The sequence below is a fragment of the Equus quagga genome, unplaced genomic scaffold, assembly GCF_021613505.1.
Source record: "Equus quagga isolate Etosha38 unplaced genomic scaffold, UCLA_HA_Equagga_1.0 146_RagTag, whole genome shotgun sequence".
NCBI classification, from domain to species: Eukaryota; Metazoa; Chordata; class Mammalia; order Perissodactyla; family Equidae; genus Equus; species Equus quagga.
This window is the reverse complement of record NW_025796728.1, coordinates 10,741,939-10,762,141: the sequence shown is the minus strand read 5'-3', so window position 1 is coordinate 10,762,141 and position 20,203 is coordinate 10,741,939. Positions and strand designations below refer to the sequence as shown.

The following is a 20,203-nucleotide window of genomic DNA, read 5'->3' as shown; positions in this document are numbered from 1 at the left end:
AAATCTACTCAGATAAACAATTTTAACTATATAATGAAGCCAGGAGATTAAGTTCTTCCTTAACTCTGGGAAGGTATTTTTATATTATTCAATATGAAGAGCTGCTTTTTGATGATATGTACTTTTATTGTAATTAATAACTATAATTATTCTTCACATCAATGAAAGCTATAAAAATACGAAAGCCAAAAGAATCAGAGAAACATTTTGCTGTTAGATTTAAAAATTCCAATATTTCAGTTAAATTCATTTTATTTTGGCATCTTTGAATTTTTTTAAACATCCCAGTGCCAAAAGGAGACAAGATTGATAAATCTAAACAAATGTATAAACAAACAGTCCAGGCTCTCTGAAGCAATTTGCCGGATAGAAATGGTCTATTTGAAAACCTGTCAAATCAGAATCTGCAATGTGGGAAAAGATTTTCATCCTTGGCTCTGTTTTTGATTCCTCAAAATCGAAATCTTGGGGTTATTGTAAGCTATACAAGTGAAGTGCAATATAATGAGGTATGCCTGCATAATGATGGATAAACAAGGAGAGTTAGTGTTCTCTTGCTGTTTCCGTGGGTTTCATCAGCTTGTTTTCCATGACTCATAATGGCTTCCTGAAAAAACTCTCCTTCCTTTGATCTCCTGGGTCAAAAGAGTGCTCTTGAACTAGTGTTCATCAACCAGTCAGCATTCCTACTGTTTCCTATTATGCATCTTCAGCTGGACCCAAATATTTACCAGTTTACTCATTCTCAAAATAAAATTGAATATTCCTCAAAAGGGTTCAGTCCAAGTTGTCCAGAGCAATTCAAAAGGATATTCTGAAGATTAAAAAAAAAAAAAGGCAAATATTATTCACACAAAAATGTTGTCAAGTATTACCTGAATAGAATTAGCAGAAAACAATTTTAAAACCATTTATTAAAACTGTGTCATGTAAAAACACCAAAAAACTCCCCAAAGTCACTGATTAAGGCCTCTTTCCAACCCTGTGTTATGCAATGGAGCCTCCATTATAGACCTAAGAAGAAATTGTGGTTAGTGCTAATAAACTTCTCAGCCTAAGAAAAGCAGTGTCTCCTCTGGGCTCTGCCACTGCCAGTGTGTTCGGCTTATTTTCCACTTCTATAAAATGAAAGTATGTGTTCACTCAAGTTTCTTTGGGTTATAACATTCCATGACTCTATTAGAGAGACAGAGAAGTTGGGACTTATTCATTCACTCAACAAATGTGTACTGAACATCTATTAAATGCTAGGCAACATGTCCTTTGAGTGAGGGGGTCTCTCCATTATGCTCCCCTGTCCCCTGTGAATACCTCTATCACATTACTTGACCATCTGTAGGAACTCGGGGTTCCCTAATCTGATTCCTCCACTGACTGCACATTACTTTTGCCAATGAGTGGCGGAATTCTTGGCACACAGTAGGTGCTCAAATAGTATTTGGTGAATGAACAAAGGAGAGCTCTTCACATGCAAGGTTGAGCATCCCAGAATGAGGACCAGAATGAGAGGTATCAAGCTTAATATCCAGTAATATTTCATTAAAACAATGATATGATGACGTTATATTCTACCTAGGAGTTTCTGAGCCAACAGCAGACCCTGATTACACTAAGACCCAAGCACTAAGACCTGCCTCCCTCTAAGTCCTCAACATACACATTCTTGGCAGTTAGTTTCCAGTTTGACATATTGAGCCTCCTATGCTGGATCCCTTAGGTTGCCTCTCCAGATCTGCTCTCCACTTTTCCCCACCCTGCTTGGTGCCATGGGAAGCCAGTCTATATAAATTGCCTCCATCCTGCTCCAGTCCTCTGGCTCTGGTTGGGTTTGGTCAATGGGAAGCACTAGCCCATGGCGGAGAAGGAGAACCACCAAGTTGGGATATTTATTCTCTTCTTCAGGGCAACCACAGGCTGTGGTGTCCCTTGACCAAAGGTCACATCTCCTGTCAGGCAGCCCTCCCCACATATTCTGTCTGTGTGCGTATGTGTGTGCATGTGTCTGCCTCTCTGTCTCTCTGAGTTCTTTGCCCCTTTAGTCTTAGGGACAGTAGTGGCACCCTACTGTCATTAGTCCTAGGGTGCCACACTCTCCTTTTTGGTTTTCCCACATGCTGGCTTAATAGGCCTTTTATTAAATTCTCCTCAAATTATTCAATTTGAGTATACCATCATTGACCAGTATAATCAATGTGCATTAATCTAAACCACCAGATGTTAAATTTAGAGGAATTTTTTATTTCAGTAATTGAGGGTCCATAAGTAGTTCTGCTTTACAAATTTACATTCTCTCCTTTCTCATGCTCTGACTGAAACAACGACTGGCCTGCTAGAATTATGACTCAACCCCAGGAAACAGTGCCAAGGGATGGAGTTTAACAGGCTAAGAGATTAGTTTACTGGTCCTTCCTAGACCTTGGAGGAAAGAGTGATTTTATTTTATGTCACTTAATGTATATGGACTGTTCTTGCAAGTTCATCACTTTCTATCTCCTACACCCAGATAGAAATGCAGTTGGGGGTAAACTATACCTCCTTGGATCTATTTGCATTTATAGTGAATAAAGTCAAACCGTCAATAAAGTCAAATCAGCACTCACCGTGTACACTGATTTTGCTGATGCACTGTGGAAGTGACTTCTAGTTCTGGTATTGGAGGAAGCACTTCCTTGATCTGAGTTAAGGGCAGCCTCTGCTTTGTCTCTGCTATTTAAAAAGGAGAACTGTTTTAGTCCATATTTAGTCAACAGCAATGCAAAAACAGACACCATATTTTCTGATGTGGTGGAGAACCACGCTCTACATCTAGAAAGGATTTTGGCAGTTTCTGCCACTCACTACACTTCCTGCCTACAAATCTGACATCTTTAACTCATTTCTCTTAGCTGTCTTTCTTTCCTTTCATTCCTCCTCTCCCCCCACTTCCTGGGCACAAGCCCTGAAGCATAGTTAAGGAGCAGCAAAGAAGAGAAAAAATTTTTTAAATACAATATCAAGTAGCAAGAAAAGAATTTTAGTTTGAAGACTGCAAAGATTTCCTTCTATTACATATTGTTGAAGTGTGTCCCTGAGAATATTAACAACGTCCTTGATTTCAGGGACAATTTTACCAAGAAGCAAAGTTACAAATTAGATGAAGTCTAATCTGTCTTCCTTTACTATGACTATGTGACTTCTAATATTATCTTCAACTGACTTCAAGATAGGAAATGAAACTTCGTATCCATAGCATAATGGATCTCTTTCATCCACTGGGGTCTGGGGTCTTGTTTCTCTAGTTTTATATTGAAACTTGAGTTCTACATAATGTGTGTGGGTTTTGCTTCACAGATGGTTCTACTTTTTTCATACACAGCCCTGAGCATAGATGGAAAGGAGGTGACCTATAATTTAAAAAGAAGTTTGGTTAGTTGCTTCTGAAGAAGAGAAATCAAAAGGGAGGATTTGTGTCATCAAGAATGTGATGCTTCTTGTCCATGAAGATGATTAAACACTGCTATAGGTTACCAAAATAGAAATATTGTCAAACCTTCTCTCAGAATTTTATTCTTTTAATTAGAAAAATTTTGAGTAAGAGAAACACTTTTTGGACTTAATTTTCTGAATAAGGAATACATTCGCGTGATTAAAAATTTAAAAACTGTGAAGGGATATTCAGCAAAATGTCTCCCTCTTACCCCATCTCCCAGCCATTTCCCAGCGCATCACATATTTCCTTCTCTTCTCCGCTTCCTCTGCCACAGGCAACCAAGGTTATTAGTTTTTGTGTATTGATAGATAGCTAGATGATGGATTTATATTTATATATGGATATCTTATTTTTGTCCTTCTTTACACAATTGGTAGCATACTATATAAACATATACACATAACGATGTGTCTTGGAGATCTTTCCACATAACTGCTCCCTCATTCCTTTTTACAACTTCCTGGTATTCCACAGTTTGGCTGTATCATCATGTCTTTAAGCAGCTTCCTATTTAGATTGTGTCTAATCTTTTGATATTGCAAACACAATAGCAATAAACATTGTACATATGTCATTTCTCTCCTATATAAGTAAATCTATAGGATAAATTTCTAGAAGTAGAATTGCTGGCTCAAAGGGCTTGTACATTTGGAACTTTGAGAGCTATTGCCAAATTACCTATCATAGAAGTTGTACTGATTTAGCCTTCAATTTGCCTTGGGAAAGCATGAAAGTGCCATAGAGTGTGATGTCAAACTTCTGGATTTTTGCCAATCTAATAGATGAAGATGGCATTTCAGTGGAGCTCTGATTTGCATTTCCATCTGAATGTAAGCTCCGTGGGAGCAGAGATCTTTATTTGTTTGGTTCACTGCTGTGTCTCCTATCCCCAGAAGGCCAATTGGTACCTAGTAGATACCAAAAAAAAATTTTTTGTAAGAATTTATTCTGAGTGAAACTGAACACCCTTTCATATGATTAAGATCCATTTGTATTTCCTTTTCTGTAGACAGTCCATTCTCATCTTTAACCCATTTGCCTACTGGGTTATTGTCTTTTTTCATCATTTATTAGAAGTTCCTTATATACGAGGAAAGTTTGTTTATCTGTGATGAACTGCAAATAACTTTTCCCTAACGGTTTCTGCTGTGTACGTTCTTTTTCGCATGGTTCAATTTATGTAGGTGAGTTTTGTGTCATGATTAGAAAGGCCTGCTTTATGGTTATGAATTAATTCTACCATTGTGCTTCTATTACTTTTATGGTTTCACGTTTGCATTAAAATCATCGATCCATTTGAACTTTACCCTAGTCTTAGCATGCGAGCTTGGGATAAAGTCATTTTTTTTCCATAGATAGTTATTCAGTTGTCCCAACATCATTCATTCAGTAACCCTTTTTCCTACTAATTTGATATGCCATTTTCATCATTTGCTAAAGTCCTGAACTTTCTAACTTTTCATTAGATATTTTTATCTACTTATGTACCAGTGCCATGATGGAATGGATGCTTCTCTTTATTATACTATGTCATTTTTTTCCTGGCTATTATTGACAGTTTATTTTTCATTGGGATATTAAAAGGAACTTATTGATTGAGGAAGAATTGGCATCTTTATATATTCATCTTCCTAGTCAAGAACATGATATTCCATTCCTTTTGTTCAAGTCATTTGTAGGTCTCTCAGGAGCATTTTTCCAAAGTTTTCTTCAGAAAGATCTTACACATTTCTTATTAAGTCTATTCCTAGTTATTTTATCTTTTTACAGTTGTTTTAAATGCAGTGTATCTTCTAACGGGTGGTTGTTTAAATATGTGAATGCTGTTGCTTTTTTATATTAATTTTATACCCTGCCCCTCACTTAATTTTTTTTTAAGATGCATTTTAGGGAATTATTCTAGATTTTCCATGTACACATCCTACCATCTGCAAAATATGTGATCATTTTATCTATTCCTTTCAATTTGTAAACCTTGTATTTCTGTCTCTTCCCTAATTGTATTGACTAGCCCTTCCAGGACAATGGTAGACAAAGTGGCGAGAGTGGACATCCTTGAAAATGTCTGGCTTTAGCTAGGCATGCTTTCAGTGTTTCCCTGTTAGGCATGATTCTGGATTTTTGATTGAGATGGATGTATTTTATCATGTTAAAGAAGTACCTATTCATCTTATTTTTATTAGCAGTTTTTATGAAGAATGGGTATGGTATTTTGTCAAATGCATTTTTAGCATCTACAGGGATGATCAAACAATCTTCCCTTCGTTCTATTAATATAATGAGTGACATTAATAGATCTAATGCTGAACTGTTCCCTTATTCCTAGAAGAAGAGCCCCATTTGATCATAGTAGGGATGAGTGTGTGTGTTATACATATATATTTTCTAACTGTGTTGCTAGATTCTTTGTTAATATTTGTTTAGAATTTTTGTGTAGATATACATAAAATTGCCCAATGGTTTCATTTTAGACACGGTGAATATTAATATTTATTTCATAAATAGAATTAGGATATGTCCTTTTTCTCTATGGTCTATAATAGTTTAAATACCATTGGAAATACCTATTTTTTATAAATTAGTAAAATTCCCCCGTGAACTACTCTTCCTGTTACTTTTGAGGGATAACTGACAAATTTTCTAATTCTCTATGATAATTTTTTTTTGGATTTTTAATTTCTTCTGGTGTCCTGTTTTGTAAAATTTTCCAGAAAATCATCCATCTTAACTAGAGATTTTAAAAATCAGGATAGCAACTACTCCTTAAGCGGCAGGAATAGATGCCTTTTTGAGGCTATTTCTAGCAAACATTGAGGGCCCTTCCGTTCCTACGAAAATGCTATAATAACCACCAAAGTTAGATTTTCTTCTTACAGAGCATTTAGCCTTCTAAGGGGTAAAGGACAAAGCTTTCCAACTGATCAGGAAAAGGTGGAAAAATGAGACCAGTCTTTCCCTGGATGCAGAGCTCCCATCTCCTTGCTCTCTTCTACACAGATGCATTGCACTAGAACCCCTTAGCATCCTTTATTTTATTTTATTGTCAGTAAGTACCAACCACAGCTATGGGACCACCTCCAACAGCCCTGTTTGTCTCAGACTGAAAAGTTCCTAGGAGTCTGTGACTTTTGTCTTTTTAAATCTGTGTTTCTCAAAGGGTGGTTGTGGTAGGCAGAATTCTAAGATGGCCCTCAAGATTCCTACCCTCTGCAGTGCATCCTCTGTAATCCTCTTCCCTTGAGTGTGGGCAGGACTGTGAATAGGATTTCACTCTTGTGATTATGTTACACAAAGATGAAGACATTTTGCAATCATAATAAACATCCCAAATCAGTCGATTTTGAGTTATTCAAAAGGGAGTCTCTTTTGGGTAGGGCTGACTTAATGAGGTGAAAGCCTTAAAAGAGAGACTGGACCCTTCCTGGGGTCAGAGAGGATCTCTTGCTGGGCTTGAAGAAGCAAAATGCCATGCTGTAAACTGTCTATGGAAAGAGTCACGTAGCAGGGGTCCGCAAGGGACCTGTAGGACCCGAGGGCAACTCTGGACACAGCCAGTAAGAAGCTAGGGCCCTCAGTATACAGCCTTAAGGAAATGAATTCTGCCAACAACCCAAATGAGCTTCGAAGCAGAGTGTCCTGATGAGAATCCAGGCCAGCTCACGCCTTGATTTCAGCCTTGTGAGACCCTGAGGTCCAGAAAGCTGTGCCCAGATTTCTGACCCATGGAAAATGAGATCATAAAGGTATGTTGTTTTAAGCCACCAAGTTTATGGTAATTTGTTACACAACAATAGAAAACTAATAAATTGATCAACAGACCCTTGACCTGAAAATCACCCGAGGTAGTAATTTAAAAATGCAGGTTCTAGGACCCTGTCCCAGATCTTTTGAATGACAGTCTCCCTTCCTAAAGGCCTGGGAGCCTGAATTTTTACAGACATCCAAGTTGATTCTGATGCACATTAAAGCTTCAGAATGAACTTACCATGTGAATAATTGCTTAGACAATCTTTGACAAAGCATCTTACAATGTCCAGAGGTTTAGATTTGGAGATAGTTCTTCTTAAGGTTAAAGTATCAAAAGAGCCTATCCGTGAAAGCAAATAATTATTGAAGAAAAGTAACAGAGCTGTTCTGGTTGGAAAGCCAAACTGCTCATCCTTTGCTCATTCATTCAGTTTGCTGATGTTTTATAGTGCGGTATAACCATAACTTACTATAGAAAGCTATTATCTGTCAAAATGATGGCTAGTCCAAAGTAACTCTCTAGTGGGGTGTATTATCTTCTGTTTCTCCTAGCATCCAAAGTCATGTAACTTATATGCCAATAGGAAAACCTCTGGAAAATTGATAAAAAGGCAAAAAGATAGGATATATGTCATTTTAATACTTTCTTCAGAATGGCTAAAATGGGCGGCATTTTTTCTAGTTTTACACTGGGAAATAGAGTTTCTTTCAAATAATATTAATTCACCAACACTGGTTAAAGCAGCAGAAGCAGTCGGAAATATTTTAAAATTTCACAGAACTCTTTTTCATGAATTTGTCAAATCTCTGAATCAAACATTTCTTTGACTTTTTGCAGGAACCTCAGAAGAGCCTAAAAAATTAAAAAGAACCCCAGTCTGAGTTTTGACCTGGTTGAATCTAGCCAACAAAATGGATTTCCAGTAGTAGAAACTTGATTAAAAATAAAACTCCATGCTTTATGTTTTCAAATAAAGCACCCATCACACTGTCCATGACAGTGTCCAGGTTGCCCTCTGATAATTCTTTTCTTCTTCTTCTTTTATTTAGATTTCTATCACTTTTCAAAAGTGCTTCTTATCTATGACATCTGGCATCTAACCTCAGCTCATCCTTCCAAAGTGATTTTTAATTCGCACCAAGTACCAGAAACTTGAAAGGCGCTTTCTCCACTTTGTTCCTGAGGATTTTCATGTAAAAGACAAGGAGCATCTCCCACAGTGAAGACACATCTAAAACCTCCTCCTTCTGGCCAGGCTGTCTTGGCTCAAACAGAATTTGCCCCATCAATTTTTGATATTCTTGTCTCCAAAACTACTTGTTCAGCTATATTTCACTTGGTTATTAAATTGGAAATCCAAAACAGCTAAAAACAAAACGAAACAAGGAGGAGTAAACAGGGTTATGTATCCATATTACGTACGGCCCTCTGTGACCTCTACTTCCCCCATAGTGACGTATCCAGTTTTGTTGGAATTGTTTATTTGTCTGCCTCCTTTTGTACAAAGATACATTTTATGCACAGCTATATCCCCCAGAACACAGCCTGGAGCATGACACATAATAGGTACTCAACAAATATGTGTTGAATAACTGGAATACTGTCATTTAACTTCCTCATGCCTCATTTTTCTTAATAAAAGGGAACAGGTTCAAGCAGCACAACATGCCACCCAGGAATTTGGGGATAAGGAAGATAAGCTTGCCCTCTGAGAGTTAATCTATAAAATTGACCCCTAATGAGAGCACAAACACACAGAGTCATCTTCAGATATGATTCCCAGGCCAACGCCTGTTAGATGTTAACAGTGCTGTGTTAAACAAGACAATCAGGCTACTCCTAAAACGGAGAAGGTGGCCTTTCAAATGAGCTGGGCGAAGGAATCCACTTTAAGACCTACCAAACAAGCCTTGGCTGTGATTTGACTTCCTACATAGTTCTACCAAAGGAGAGAGGACACACGTGTTTGCTGTCAGAAGCATTTTGGTCTGTATTTCTCACAATCGTATTATTCTTTGTGAATTAATACCTTGGCCTCCTGGTTTTATGAATCCGTTAGTGTGAGCCGAATACACAATGGATCCTTCTTGATGTGTTATTATTGCAGGAGGCTGAGACCGCAGGCCAGAAAGAAGCGTTGGACCAGGTAAATTCCCCTAATGTGAGGCACCTGTGTGGCCTTGCGGGCGGCAGCAGCTAGGCAGCCAGTCCTAGCAGGGCCCTGGCCTCGCCCCACGCATTCTGTTCAAAGGTTGGGCAGTGGGTACTGACACCTGAACCACCGAGATGATTACCTTGTGGCTTTAGCAAAGCTAGTGTGACTGCCTCGAGGCCAAAGAGAGGAAAATAAAGGTAAGGGCAAATGAGGTAAGAAAGGTGTATTTTGATGCACTTTGAAAAACAGAAAGCACTACCAAGTGCAAAACACGATATTTTTAGCAGCATCTTTTTAAGCCCACTTGAGGGATCTGCTCAGAATTTAGTAGAACCCAGACATGTGCTCAGCAGGGCAAGGCAATGGACAGTTAACCCTGGACATGATGACCTCAGTGCTTCCTTTGTTTCCTTTGAACAGAGATTCAGTCATGACTGCTTGTGGAGACAACGATAATAAATGCCTAAACTATCACCCACAAAGTGCTTGGTTTCCTCATAAGATCTTCTCCAAAGATGAATGAATTCAAGTTAATCTTCACAGATTTTCAGTCAAGACAGATGTGGAAATTTTCAGATGGTTTGGTGATTCTTAATCAGTTCTCTCATCTATCTTCAAAAACCCTTCCAGTCTTACTTGTGTTTTCATACTGCCATAGGAATGCAGAACTTCAAAATTGTTATGCATCATTTTGACCTTTTCATCACATAAAAACATTGGCATTTTTGTGCAAGCCCAAGAGAGCTAGTAGCCTTTTAGGACTAATAGAACCAATTATGGCAGCTTAAAATAGATTTCTTTTATTCAAGGTGCCAACTCCCTGCTATGCTCAAATCTCCATCTGTTATTGTTAACAGTGATCCTAAAACTGCTCATCTGCTCCAAATCTGGCCAATGTGAAAATCAAATGAGGATAGAAAAATAAATGACTGCGAAGTTATCTAGAATTAAAACTAAAGAAAAACTCCTTGAACAGACAGTTGCCAAAACTCTGAGCCATTGACTCAGTTCCCAGTTTATTCACACTGCAGGTGTTAATACTGCAAGGAATGCAACTGATGAAGTGTTTAGCCATTCTCCTTTCATTATTTTGGATAGGCATTATCAAAATTTATAATTTAGGGGAAAAAAGTATTTGAAAGATCTTTGTAAGGCAGCAGCAGCCATCCTTTCAACATAACCAATGTCGGGTTGTATTTATTTGACAAATATTTGTTGGGCACTTACTCTGTGCCCTCATGTGCACCATGTTATGAGCTGGGGACACAGTGATGAGTATTATCAGATAGTGTCCCTGACCTCAAGGAGCTACCTGGCTCATGGGAGAAACATCAATCAAATAATAAGACAAAAATATAAGATTACAGGGGCCAGCCCCTGGCATAGTGGTTAAGTTCAGTGCCCTCCACTTTGGCAGCCCAGGTTCATGGGTTCAGATCCTGGGCACAGGCTTAATGCCACTTGTCTGCCATGCTGTGGCAGTGACCCACATATAAAATAGAGGAAGATTGGCACAGATGTTAACTCAGGGCTAATCTTCCTCAAGCCAAAAAAATATATAGATAGATAGATATAATAGCAGCAGTGATAATTGCCAGAAAGAGAGATTTGTAGTGTTATGAGGGTGTGTAATAAGTGGAATTGACCTAGTCTAGGAGGTTCAATACGACTTGCCTGAGGAAGTGTTAGTTAAGCCTAGATCAGAAGCCAGGGTCAGAAGGCAGGGTTGGAGTTAACTAGAAGAAGGCAGAGTGGGAGGAAGGGATGTTTGCAGGGGGTGGCAAGGGAGGCAGGATGGTTCAGGCAGGGAGAGCCTGTGCAAAGATGGAGAAGACATTTATCTGCATATGTTTTATCATTGGTTCTTCCAGACCTAGCATAAATGGCTGTCACATAAAGGCATTCAATGAATAAACAGAATAAATCATCTTATTCTGCCTATAGACTCTTCACACTTATGAATTTCTTCCTGTATATAGAGTTACCCTTTGCATTTTGATCTCTTCTGTAACCAAGCAGATGGCTACAACCTTTACTGTTTTATGAACCCAAATCTGTATTTTAAAAGCCATAAATATTATAGTTAAGCAAGTAAAAATTAAATTCTCATGTTATCTTGCTTTGTTGCTGGTCACCAGTAATTTATCTTCTCTTCTGCAGAAAGTTGAAACCTGCTTAGTCTTTATTACACTGGCCATAAACATGTTGCAAATTATAATTTTACCTTGCCGTTAGTTTTATTTTGGGGTAATACAAATTACTGGCTCATCTACTTTTGGCATTTAGTAATTCTCTTTCACAACAAAATTTCGTTCTCTTTGATTCATGGTCCCTTAAGAACCCACCCACATTAACTGCAAAAGACATTTCAGCCAATGCTGAAATGCTGCTTGGCAGATGACTCACATCGTCTCACACAGGCTCCTACAACCTTATAGGGAAAATGTCTTGTTTTGGTTTCCTGTGTTAAATGTAAAGGAGCAAGAAGAGTTTTGATCTGTGGCTTGAGCCAGCAGCGGTAGACTCCCCAGTTCACCACTGCCAGTAAGTGCTGTGCTAGAAAGTGCATCTGTTGGACAAAACTGAGTTTGAACCCTGACTCTGCTAGGAACTGGCTGTGGGTCACTTACTTAAACTCTTTTAGCTTCAGTTTTCTCATCAGGAAAAAAGTGAGGTTCTTGTGAAGTGAAATAAAATGCTGTATGTGAAAGTACTGTGCATATGGAAGGCGCTTAATGAGTTTTTAAGCAACCACAGGTAGCATCTCCTTAACAGTGATGTCAGCTCTATGACGGCAGGAACCGTGCTGTGGATGTGCCACTGTATCATCAAGGCTTAACATAATGCCTGGCCCAGAGCTGGTGTTCAGTAGATTTTGGTTGAATATCTAAAGGTGAAGAATTCACCATTTTTGATCGAGGGGAGAGATGAAATGACCCCCTTAATAACCCATGCAGCAGGAATATGTAGAAGCGCTAATTCTGGAAACCTGGTGTCATAGACATTTATTTATTGACTGACCAGCATGTGGACATCTCAAGTATGCAGGAAGCCACAGGGGCAGGTATCCCACACTCAGTCGATCAGATACTCCTCCTTGGTACCCGCAATCCTGGGCAGCGATGCAAAGCTGCAAGGTGGTCTAAGGGTAGCTCTGGCAGCTCAGACGGAGCTCAGACACCAGCAGAGGAGTTCGCACCAAACCCATTCCTGTGGTGTGACTTTGGCTGTATTTTAGGCTCCCTGGCCTCCCTTAACTCCTGTTTTCCACGCTCAGATTCTCTAATCTTCCTGCTGCTTCTATGGGTTACCTACTGATTTTCCATTGGATTTCCTCTCTGTCAAGGTGGTTTCTATTGTTTGCATCCAGTGATTCAGGTCCTAGTCCACTGCTCCTGCCCCTGGCTTGGGTCTCCCAATGTGGTCAACTCATTAAGCACAGTTTCTACGGATACATTTCAAAGTTACTTTTGCATAGTTCTCAAAATCTCTTCTTCAAGATGGTCAATGTTACTCATTATTCTCTGATATTCTTAGCAATTCTACAAAATGTGTTGTATGTTCTTTAATGAAATGGAATTATGTTCCCTCTGCTCACTCTCTGTCTCTTCATTCATTTTCTCCTTTCCCAGCCCCCAAGATTCATTTCTTGCCCATCCTCTCTTTTTGATCTGCACTCATTTCCCCTTAGGGTTTCTGCAATTTAATAAGCTTTTATTGTGCATGAACTACATGCCAGATGTTATGCTAGGGACAAGGATCCAAAGATGAATAAGACAGAGTCATCACCTGTGTGAAGACAATAGTCAAACAAATAAAATGCAAAGTAGATTAATGCCAAGACAGACAACCAAAGCCATCGTGCTTCTCAAAGCAAGGAAGAAAATATTAGACACATAAAAGCTTGGGATTTGATTCTGCACAACATCTCTTTCTACAGCACCGAGCCTTGTTTCTTTTCTTCTGTCAGTGTTTACTATGCCCCCAGTACACGCCGGGCCCTGTGTGGTGCCAGGGTCTTGGTAATCAGTCCTTATTTCTCTCCTGTCTTTTGGAGGGTGTGAACCTATCTATATCACTGTGCGTTCGTGTGCAACAACACTTACTTTGTAGTACATGAACAACCGGAGAGACCTGGAAAGTACAGCCAGAGTCGACAGCAAGCCGCTCTGCTGAATGTAACTATAGTCACTGCTCTCTTTGAACTACATTTTTTTTACTCATGTTACTGCTTCTCCAGAGAACCATGCTGGCACATTTTTCCCTTACATTCTCCCTGCCGCCTATAATCCATCACCACAAGGAGAGGCCTTAAAAACGGCCCTCGAGGGAGACATTATTTCCTTTCCATTACTCTCTCAGAAAGAGCAACTTATAATGGGAGGGGGAAAATTGCATTTAGATTAAAGGAGTATAAATAACAAGAAAGAATCTGCTTCTTTCTCCCTTTAAGATGCTAAAGCCTCAAAAGGACTCTTAGTTTTAAAAAAGGCCATCACCTCTTGGCCTGCTCTAAACCTTAACATTATAGACCTGGTAATAAAGCAAGAAGACTTTTAGCGAGAGCCATTAAAGGGAAAGGCTGGCCAAGACAGGCTTCTCTGCTGAATGAAAATCACAGGCTCGTAAATACAACTTGCGAGGTTAGTCTTGCGGTTAGCTAGTACTTTAAATTTGTGATTCCTCCCGATTATATGGGTTGACAGGGGAACTACTGACTTTTTCTCAGACAACCCTGCAGTGCTCAAAATTATGACTTGAAAAGAGAAAGGACCAGGATTCCTGAGGCCACATGAAAGCTCCACAGAACTAGGTTAAAATATTCCTGATGTATGGATGTCAGGCACGTCTACTGGATAAGAGCGGGGACCAGGGGAAACGCCATTTTCTCCCTTTAAAAAATAATTTTGCCATTTGAAACAACCCTGTAATTTTTATTTCATTAATCAAACAAAATTGTCACTGCACAAAATTTCCATCAACTTTTCCCACATTTAGCTGGTGTTGAATGATTATTTAGCTCATACTTATTGTTACCAGTCGGTTAATAATTTTACTGCTAACGCTGAGAGTGGGAAGTCTAAATTTTTTTTTTAATTGAGCTTTTTAGGTTCACCCAATCCAATTTTTCCTCAAGCTAGGGGTCTGAGTACCTGCTAATTTAAATAGCTAAAAACTCCTTGGCATCGATGTCCTCAATGAAATGCCGTGCAAATCTCCACGTGGCTACAGACGCAGCTGCAGTGGGAGACTCAGGGGTTGTTTGGCTTCCTTTCGTTTTTGAAAACCGTTTACCCACCAGCCTTGAAGCTTCCTTATCTAACTTCTCACAAAGTATGAAGGTGCCTGTGCGCTGGCTGTGCATAAGGACCCGGAGGAATATCAATCATAATTCTGTGGTTTTCAACGAGTCAAGGATATGATTTCTCTCTGATGAAGAGGCCCTTGCCCGTGTCACATTCTCCCTCTCTTTCTTTTTAATATGATTTGACAGCTTGAATTCAGAAGGAGGCTTTACAATTAGAAGAAGGAAATCGAACAGCCGCATCTGTGCTAACAGCCCCCTTACTTGCTCTAATTAGGATTCCCTTCTTCCATTTCTATTTCTCTGCAGAGGACAGGGACTTTTTAATTGGGGCTGTTAGAAGTTCTCTTTACACAATGACACCCTCTGCTAAGTAAAGGCTCCAGCAAAAGCCATGCCCACTCTGCAATTACTTCTTGCAATTCTGAGGAATAATGGTAACTTGTCTCATTTAAAAATAAATCTGAGACTTATTCCTTACTGCCTTCTCTCCTCTGCCTACTCACATGAATTTCTCCTTGCCAATTAATCAAACTTTCCATTATTTAAGGAGGTAGTTTTGATAGTAACTGTCCCCTGATAATAAGACAGATTAAACTAGATTTCATTTGCCCACAGCTCCTTTCTTCCAGAGACAAAGCTAATTTAAATGAGCTCAGATCTCTCGATCTTGAGTTAACTCTGCAGTGAAACAAGGACGCTTTGGAATTTCCGAAGCGGTGTTCTATTTGCACGCCACGGAACTCACCTGAAGTAACCTGCACATTCGATGTTTGAGGTTTCTCAGAATCACTTCCTCTTAAGCGAATAGACGTAGGTTTGTATTTATGACCTATTCCAAGAAAAGAAATTAAATATTTAGATGATAAACAAGCACATTCTTAGCAGATATTTCCCATGTTGATTCAAAGGATTACCAAGGACAATGGGCCATTCAGAACAGGGCCTGGAGTAACAAGACGTTAAGATCTCTTCCTTATTTTCCATTAGCAAATACATACAGATTCTTTCTAAAACCAATGGCTTCGTCACTAACATAAATGTCATTATGCCATCTCCTCTAATGAAAAGCCTCAGCTCTTATGTACAAAATATTATATTATTGATATTATATATATATGATATATAGGGTATTTAATGTATATTTAATATTCAATGTCCTAAATGGTGTGACATTTTCACTACTTTATATGCTTGGATTTTTAATGCAAGCCTTTGAAGGCCACTAAGCCTGTCATTTGAGTAGATGTTCATAAGAACTTAATGTTACTCCCCACTATTGATCTCTTTCTAGACCTTTTCTATTTGGCTTCTCTCTCTCCTAATATGTAACCATATGGAAAAATGAAGCAAGAAACTCAAAACCATGCACTAATTGCAAATAACACTTATTATTTAAAGTAATATAATTTTCAAAACTAGAAAAACCCTGGGTCTTAACTCGGACATTTTATTAGCTCTATACCTTTGGAGAAAGCACTTAACCTCTCCAAGGGTCAGAGGGTTTTTCATTATGAAATGAAAGTAATAGCACATACCCTGTTCACATACTTTGAGCATCTAGTGAAAAGTTCATAAAAATACTCTGAAAATGGTTCTTCTACAAATATACAATATTGATGATGTTACTAACCAATGCATTAAGGGCCTTGTAAACTAAGGCATCAATGACAAGACTTGAAATGAAACTGCTCTCAGAACGTCTGCAACAAATACTTAGCCAAAAGAATTAATGGCACCTTCACTCAAACCTAGAGGCAGCCATTCGTTCTCCCTACTGAAATGACTAACACAGCCTTGCCCGCTAAAGGACGTAAGAGCCTTGGGAAATAATATAACCAGCACAATACCACTTACTATTCTTTATTGAGAACTGCTATGCATTAGACATTGTGTTAAACTTCTATAGAATCTCTATTTCAATTCTTACCTCAACCCTGTGTGGTAAAGGTGATTATTCATGTTTTACCGAGGAGAGAAAAGACAGAGTAAGCGACTTGCCCAAAGTCACATAACTAGTAAGTGGTAGTACTAGGATTTCAACCTAAGTCCCCCTGTCTCCAAAGCCTGTTCTCATAGTGATACATTTTATACTGTCTTTAAGAAACCAACTACTCATGTTATAAATTGTCCATCAGGCCTGATATTCAGCCAGTATATGTGTGGGGACACACCAGTAGGACTAGTCTATGCATCGGGACACCCACCAGCAGGGCCCATATATACGTGGGTGCAGACCAGTAGAGCCAGTATATGCATGGGGACACACCAGTAGGGCCGTGCCAGTAGTTAACAGTCAGTGTCTATCTTGATAGGCAGGTGCCTGTGTCATATTAGTTATTAAATATTTTTATTTATTTATGAAACATTTTATTCCTACTGTCTTGATTTCCAATTACACATTTTAGCTCAGCCCAGCCAAAAATCTGACACCCTCACACTTATTAAAGATTGACTCCTGGTCTCACTCATCACCTGGAGTCGCTCTACTCAAGATCTCCAACTCTGAAATTCTTTATCACCACTCCCCCTATTTCTACCCGTCTTCTGCCCTCACTTCCACCAAGCACCTGCTCAACCTCCAGACCATCACCTCCTTCAGATTCACGCAGCCTTTCTTCCCCCCTTATTCACTTGTCTTGGTAGGAGAAAGACACGTGAAGCTCCCTGAATGCTGACACCATGTCTTACTTATGCTTACATTCCTTGGATTACCTAGAATCACCACTTACACACTGTAGGTGCTTTGTGACCGTAAATTGAACTAAAAAAAGAAATTGAATCTACAGATAAGATTAGGAGTTCGTTGACACTACATGGATTATCCCAAATGATGGATTTATTTCTCAGTACTTACTCTGCCATTTCTGCACTCTCCTGTGGCCTTCAAGTATTTTGTGGATAACAAGGGTGAGCAAAAATATAAAAACTAATAGAACTAAAACATACCAAGTGATCTTCATGGAACAAGTGAAATCTGCAAAGAAAAAAATACTTTAAAAATACAATAAAATGATGCAACAGAAGAGAGGCTGTGTAGTGGTGTAGTTGGGTTCTACCACATATTCTTCCCTGAAGTGGAAAGCTGAATATACAATCTTCACTCCTACAGGGTCACATGCTCTCCTGAATTCTTGCCTGATGTATTAAATGAGGAAACTTGACCAGGTGGCTTCCAGGGATCCATTTAGTTCCAAAATTCTAGGGTTAATTTCACTTAGAGTTTTCGTTGATGTTAGTTTCACTCATCATTTGTATGACTAGGTTAAGACTGCAACATAGCAGCATCCCAGAATCAGAACCATTTGTAATTAATAAGTTTGGCACTGGGTCCAGCAGCCAAAAATTATGTCCTCAAATTGACAAAGATGCAATGAGTGTAAGGTAGATGGGGAATAAAGGGAAAGATAAAGAGAGAAGGCTGGACTGAGGCGTATAAGAGGCCAGGGCAGATGAATAATCAGACCCCTTTCTGCAGGGACTCTGACGACAATGACCACATAAGTGCACGTATTAATTAAACATGTAGTTACTGTAGCCTAAATTTAATAACGATACAGTAGAAACTTGTTCATTCAAATGACAGTAAGGCAATGTGGGAAGGATAGTCACCATCCAGCAATAGCTTAGCACCATCTCCTTTGGTCCCATAAAGACACGCTGGCCACCCGACGCAGAAATCAGTGACTTAAACAAGGCCAGACTCACCATGTTCAAGACACAACTGCCTACCGACTCTCTAAACCACTCTAGGAAGCCCTGGTGGTCTAGTGGTTAAGATTTGGTGCTCTAAGCCACTCTATGTACCCTCTTCCTCACACACAAAACACAGGCAGCAGTTATTCAACTTAGCAAGATGTATAACTTGTTTGCCCCATTGGATGACTGTCTTTGTGGGGCTCATGATCTGGAAATCCCATCCATGGGAAGACGTACATTAAATAGGCAGTCTATATTCATTCAGAGAAGAGGCTGAATAGAGAAAGGGTAGAGGTTGACTGGGGTGGCAGCACTCAGCCTCCCCAATATCATTCCATGCTATTCAGCCATCAAATCTGTATTCCTCACTCAGCATGCAGTTCACCGACAGAGAAGATTTGCAGTGCCAGCAAGAGCCAAGCTGGGCCCAATGACTAAGGTGTCACTAGGAACTGAGCAAGCTATAAAAAAAGAACCATGCATTCACCAACTTTATATTGCAATAGCAGAATGTGCACAAGTGGGGCCAAGCCAGCCAGGGCACCCACCAAAGCACCAGAAGAGTGTGTCCCAACATCCTAGGCTGTCAACCTACCCCCCATCCCTGCAGCCATCTTGGAGAAGAGCAAGGGGAAACAGACAGGAATCTGAGAAAATCTAAAAAGACAGTTTAAATTGTTGCTTCAAAGTAAATTTACCAGATTGGACTGAATTTAGTTTCACCCTCTGGTAGATAGGGCTTTTAAAGAAGATCAGATTAGTCTTTGCACAACAGAGAAAATATGAATAGATTTTCAATCTTGTACACATGGCAAAATGGGTATACTTTTTCCAGAATACAAGACTACGTATTTGTGCACCAATGTTATCTTTCTGAAATATAGACCCAAAAAAGATGTTAACAATCATTTCACTTTGACTCGAATTCATAGATTTTTCTATTAGCACAAAAATAAATTCTCTTAAAATCAAAATTATGGAAATGCTTATTTTTCTTTTATGTTTTAGAAAATGTAAAAAGCAATTAAATGGATACATAAATGTACATTGAAATAAATATAAGTTTTAATATCTACAGTCCAAACCTCTTTATCTTTCAGATTTCTTCATAGTTGCCTTCTCTCTGCAGCCTTTCCAAAACCTGCCTTCCGATCTCACTCTTGAACCGGAGGGAACCGACCCCTCTGTTCAGATCTTCTCAGATCCTCTCCAATACCCCACACACATACACATACCTTGAAATACCCCCTAATTGCAGAGGCTGTAGTGCCCTGGGCAAGCTAACTCACAGGAGAGCTTTCTTTGAAGTCTTATGTTTTACTTTAAAAACACATGCATATTATACGTTTGTGTTTGCTCTACAATAAGTATAACATTTCAAAAATAATTACCTCTCAAATAATTAAAGCTTTAGGAAAGTGTTCTAAGCCATCTGAAAGGCTCCCATATGTCCGGAACATCAAAAAGCACAGCAGCAAATGGCTCTCCCAGCCCCTGACACACTGAATGCACTTGCTCAATTGTTTTACATTCATCTCTCTGTGTCCCCAATGCCTGGCACACTGCTTGGCATACAGCAGGCACTCATTAAATGATTACATCACAAAATACTCTTCAAGGATAGGTTTTATGGGTGAAGTGAGGGCACACTGCTTAGTAGAAAGGATCAACTGCAGTAATTCAGAAAAGGGTGACTAGGAAGTTAGTCAGCCTTAAATAGAATTAAGGTGTAGGTAAGTTTTGTCTTTTGGGCTCTTACCTTTTCCTCAGAGTCATCAGTGACCCAAGGGGCCTAAACTGCACCCTGCCTATCTTTGAGGCTTTACA

The 20,203-nt window shown here is 39.2% G+C and overlaps 1 protein-coding gene across 2 annotated transcripts in view; it reads right to left on the bottom strand.

Moving 5' to 3' along the window:
- Nucleotides 1-218: 218 nt before the first annotated feature.
- LOC124232967 (transmembrane protein 156-like) overlaps nt 219-20,203 on the bottom strand; it is a 40,179-nt gene continuing 20,194 nt past the window's right edge. The window contains exons 4-7 of one of the 2 annotated variants that reach the window (XM_046649942.1): nt 17,535-17,654; nt 15,426-15,509; nt 2,601-2,706; nt 219-814 (exon numbers count right to left, since the gene is read on the bottom strand). In XM_046649942.1, coding sequence (XP_046505898.1) covers nt 802-814; nt 2,601-2,706; nt 15,426-15,509; nt 17,535-17,654 — 323 coding nt within the window. In that variant the 3' untranslated portion in view covers nt 219-801. The remainder of the gene's footprint in view (nt 815-2,600; nt 2,707-15,425; nt 15,510-17,534; nt 17,655-20,203) is intronic. The other variant, XM_046649943.1, reaches the window with a different exon arrangement.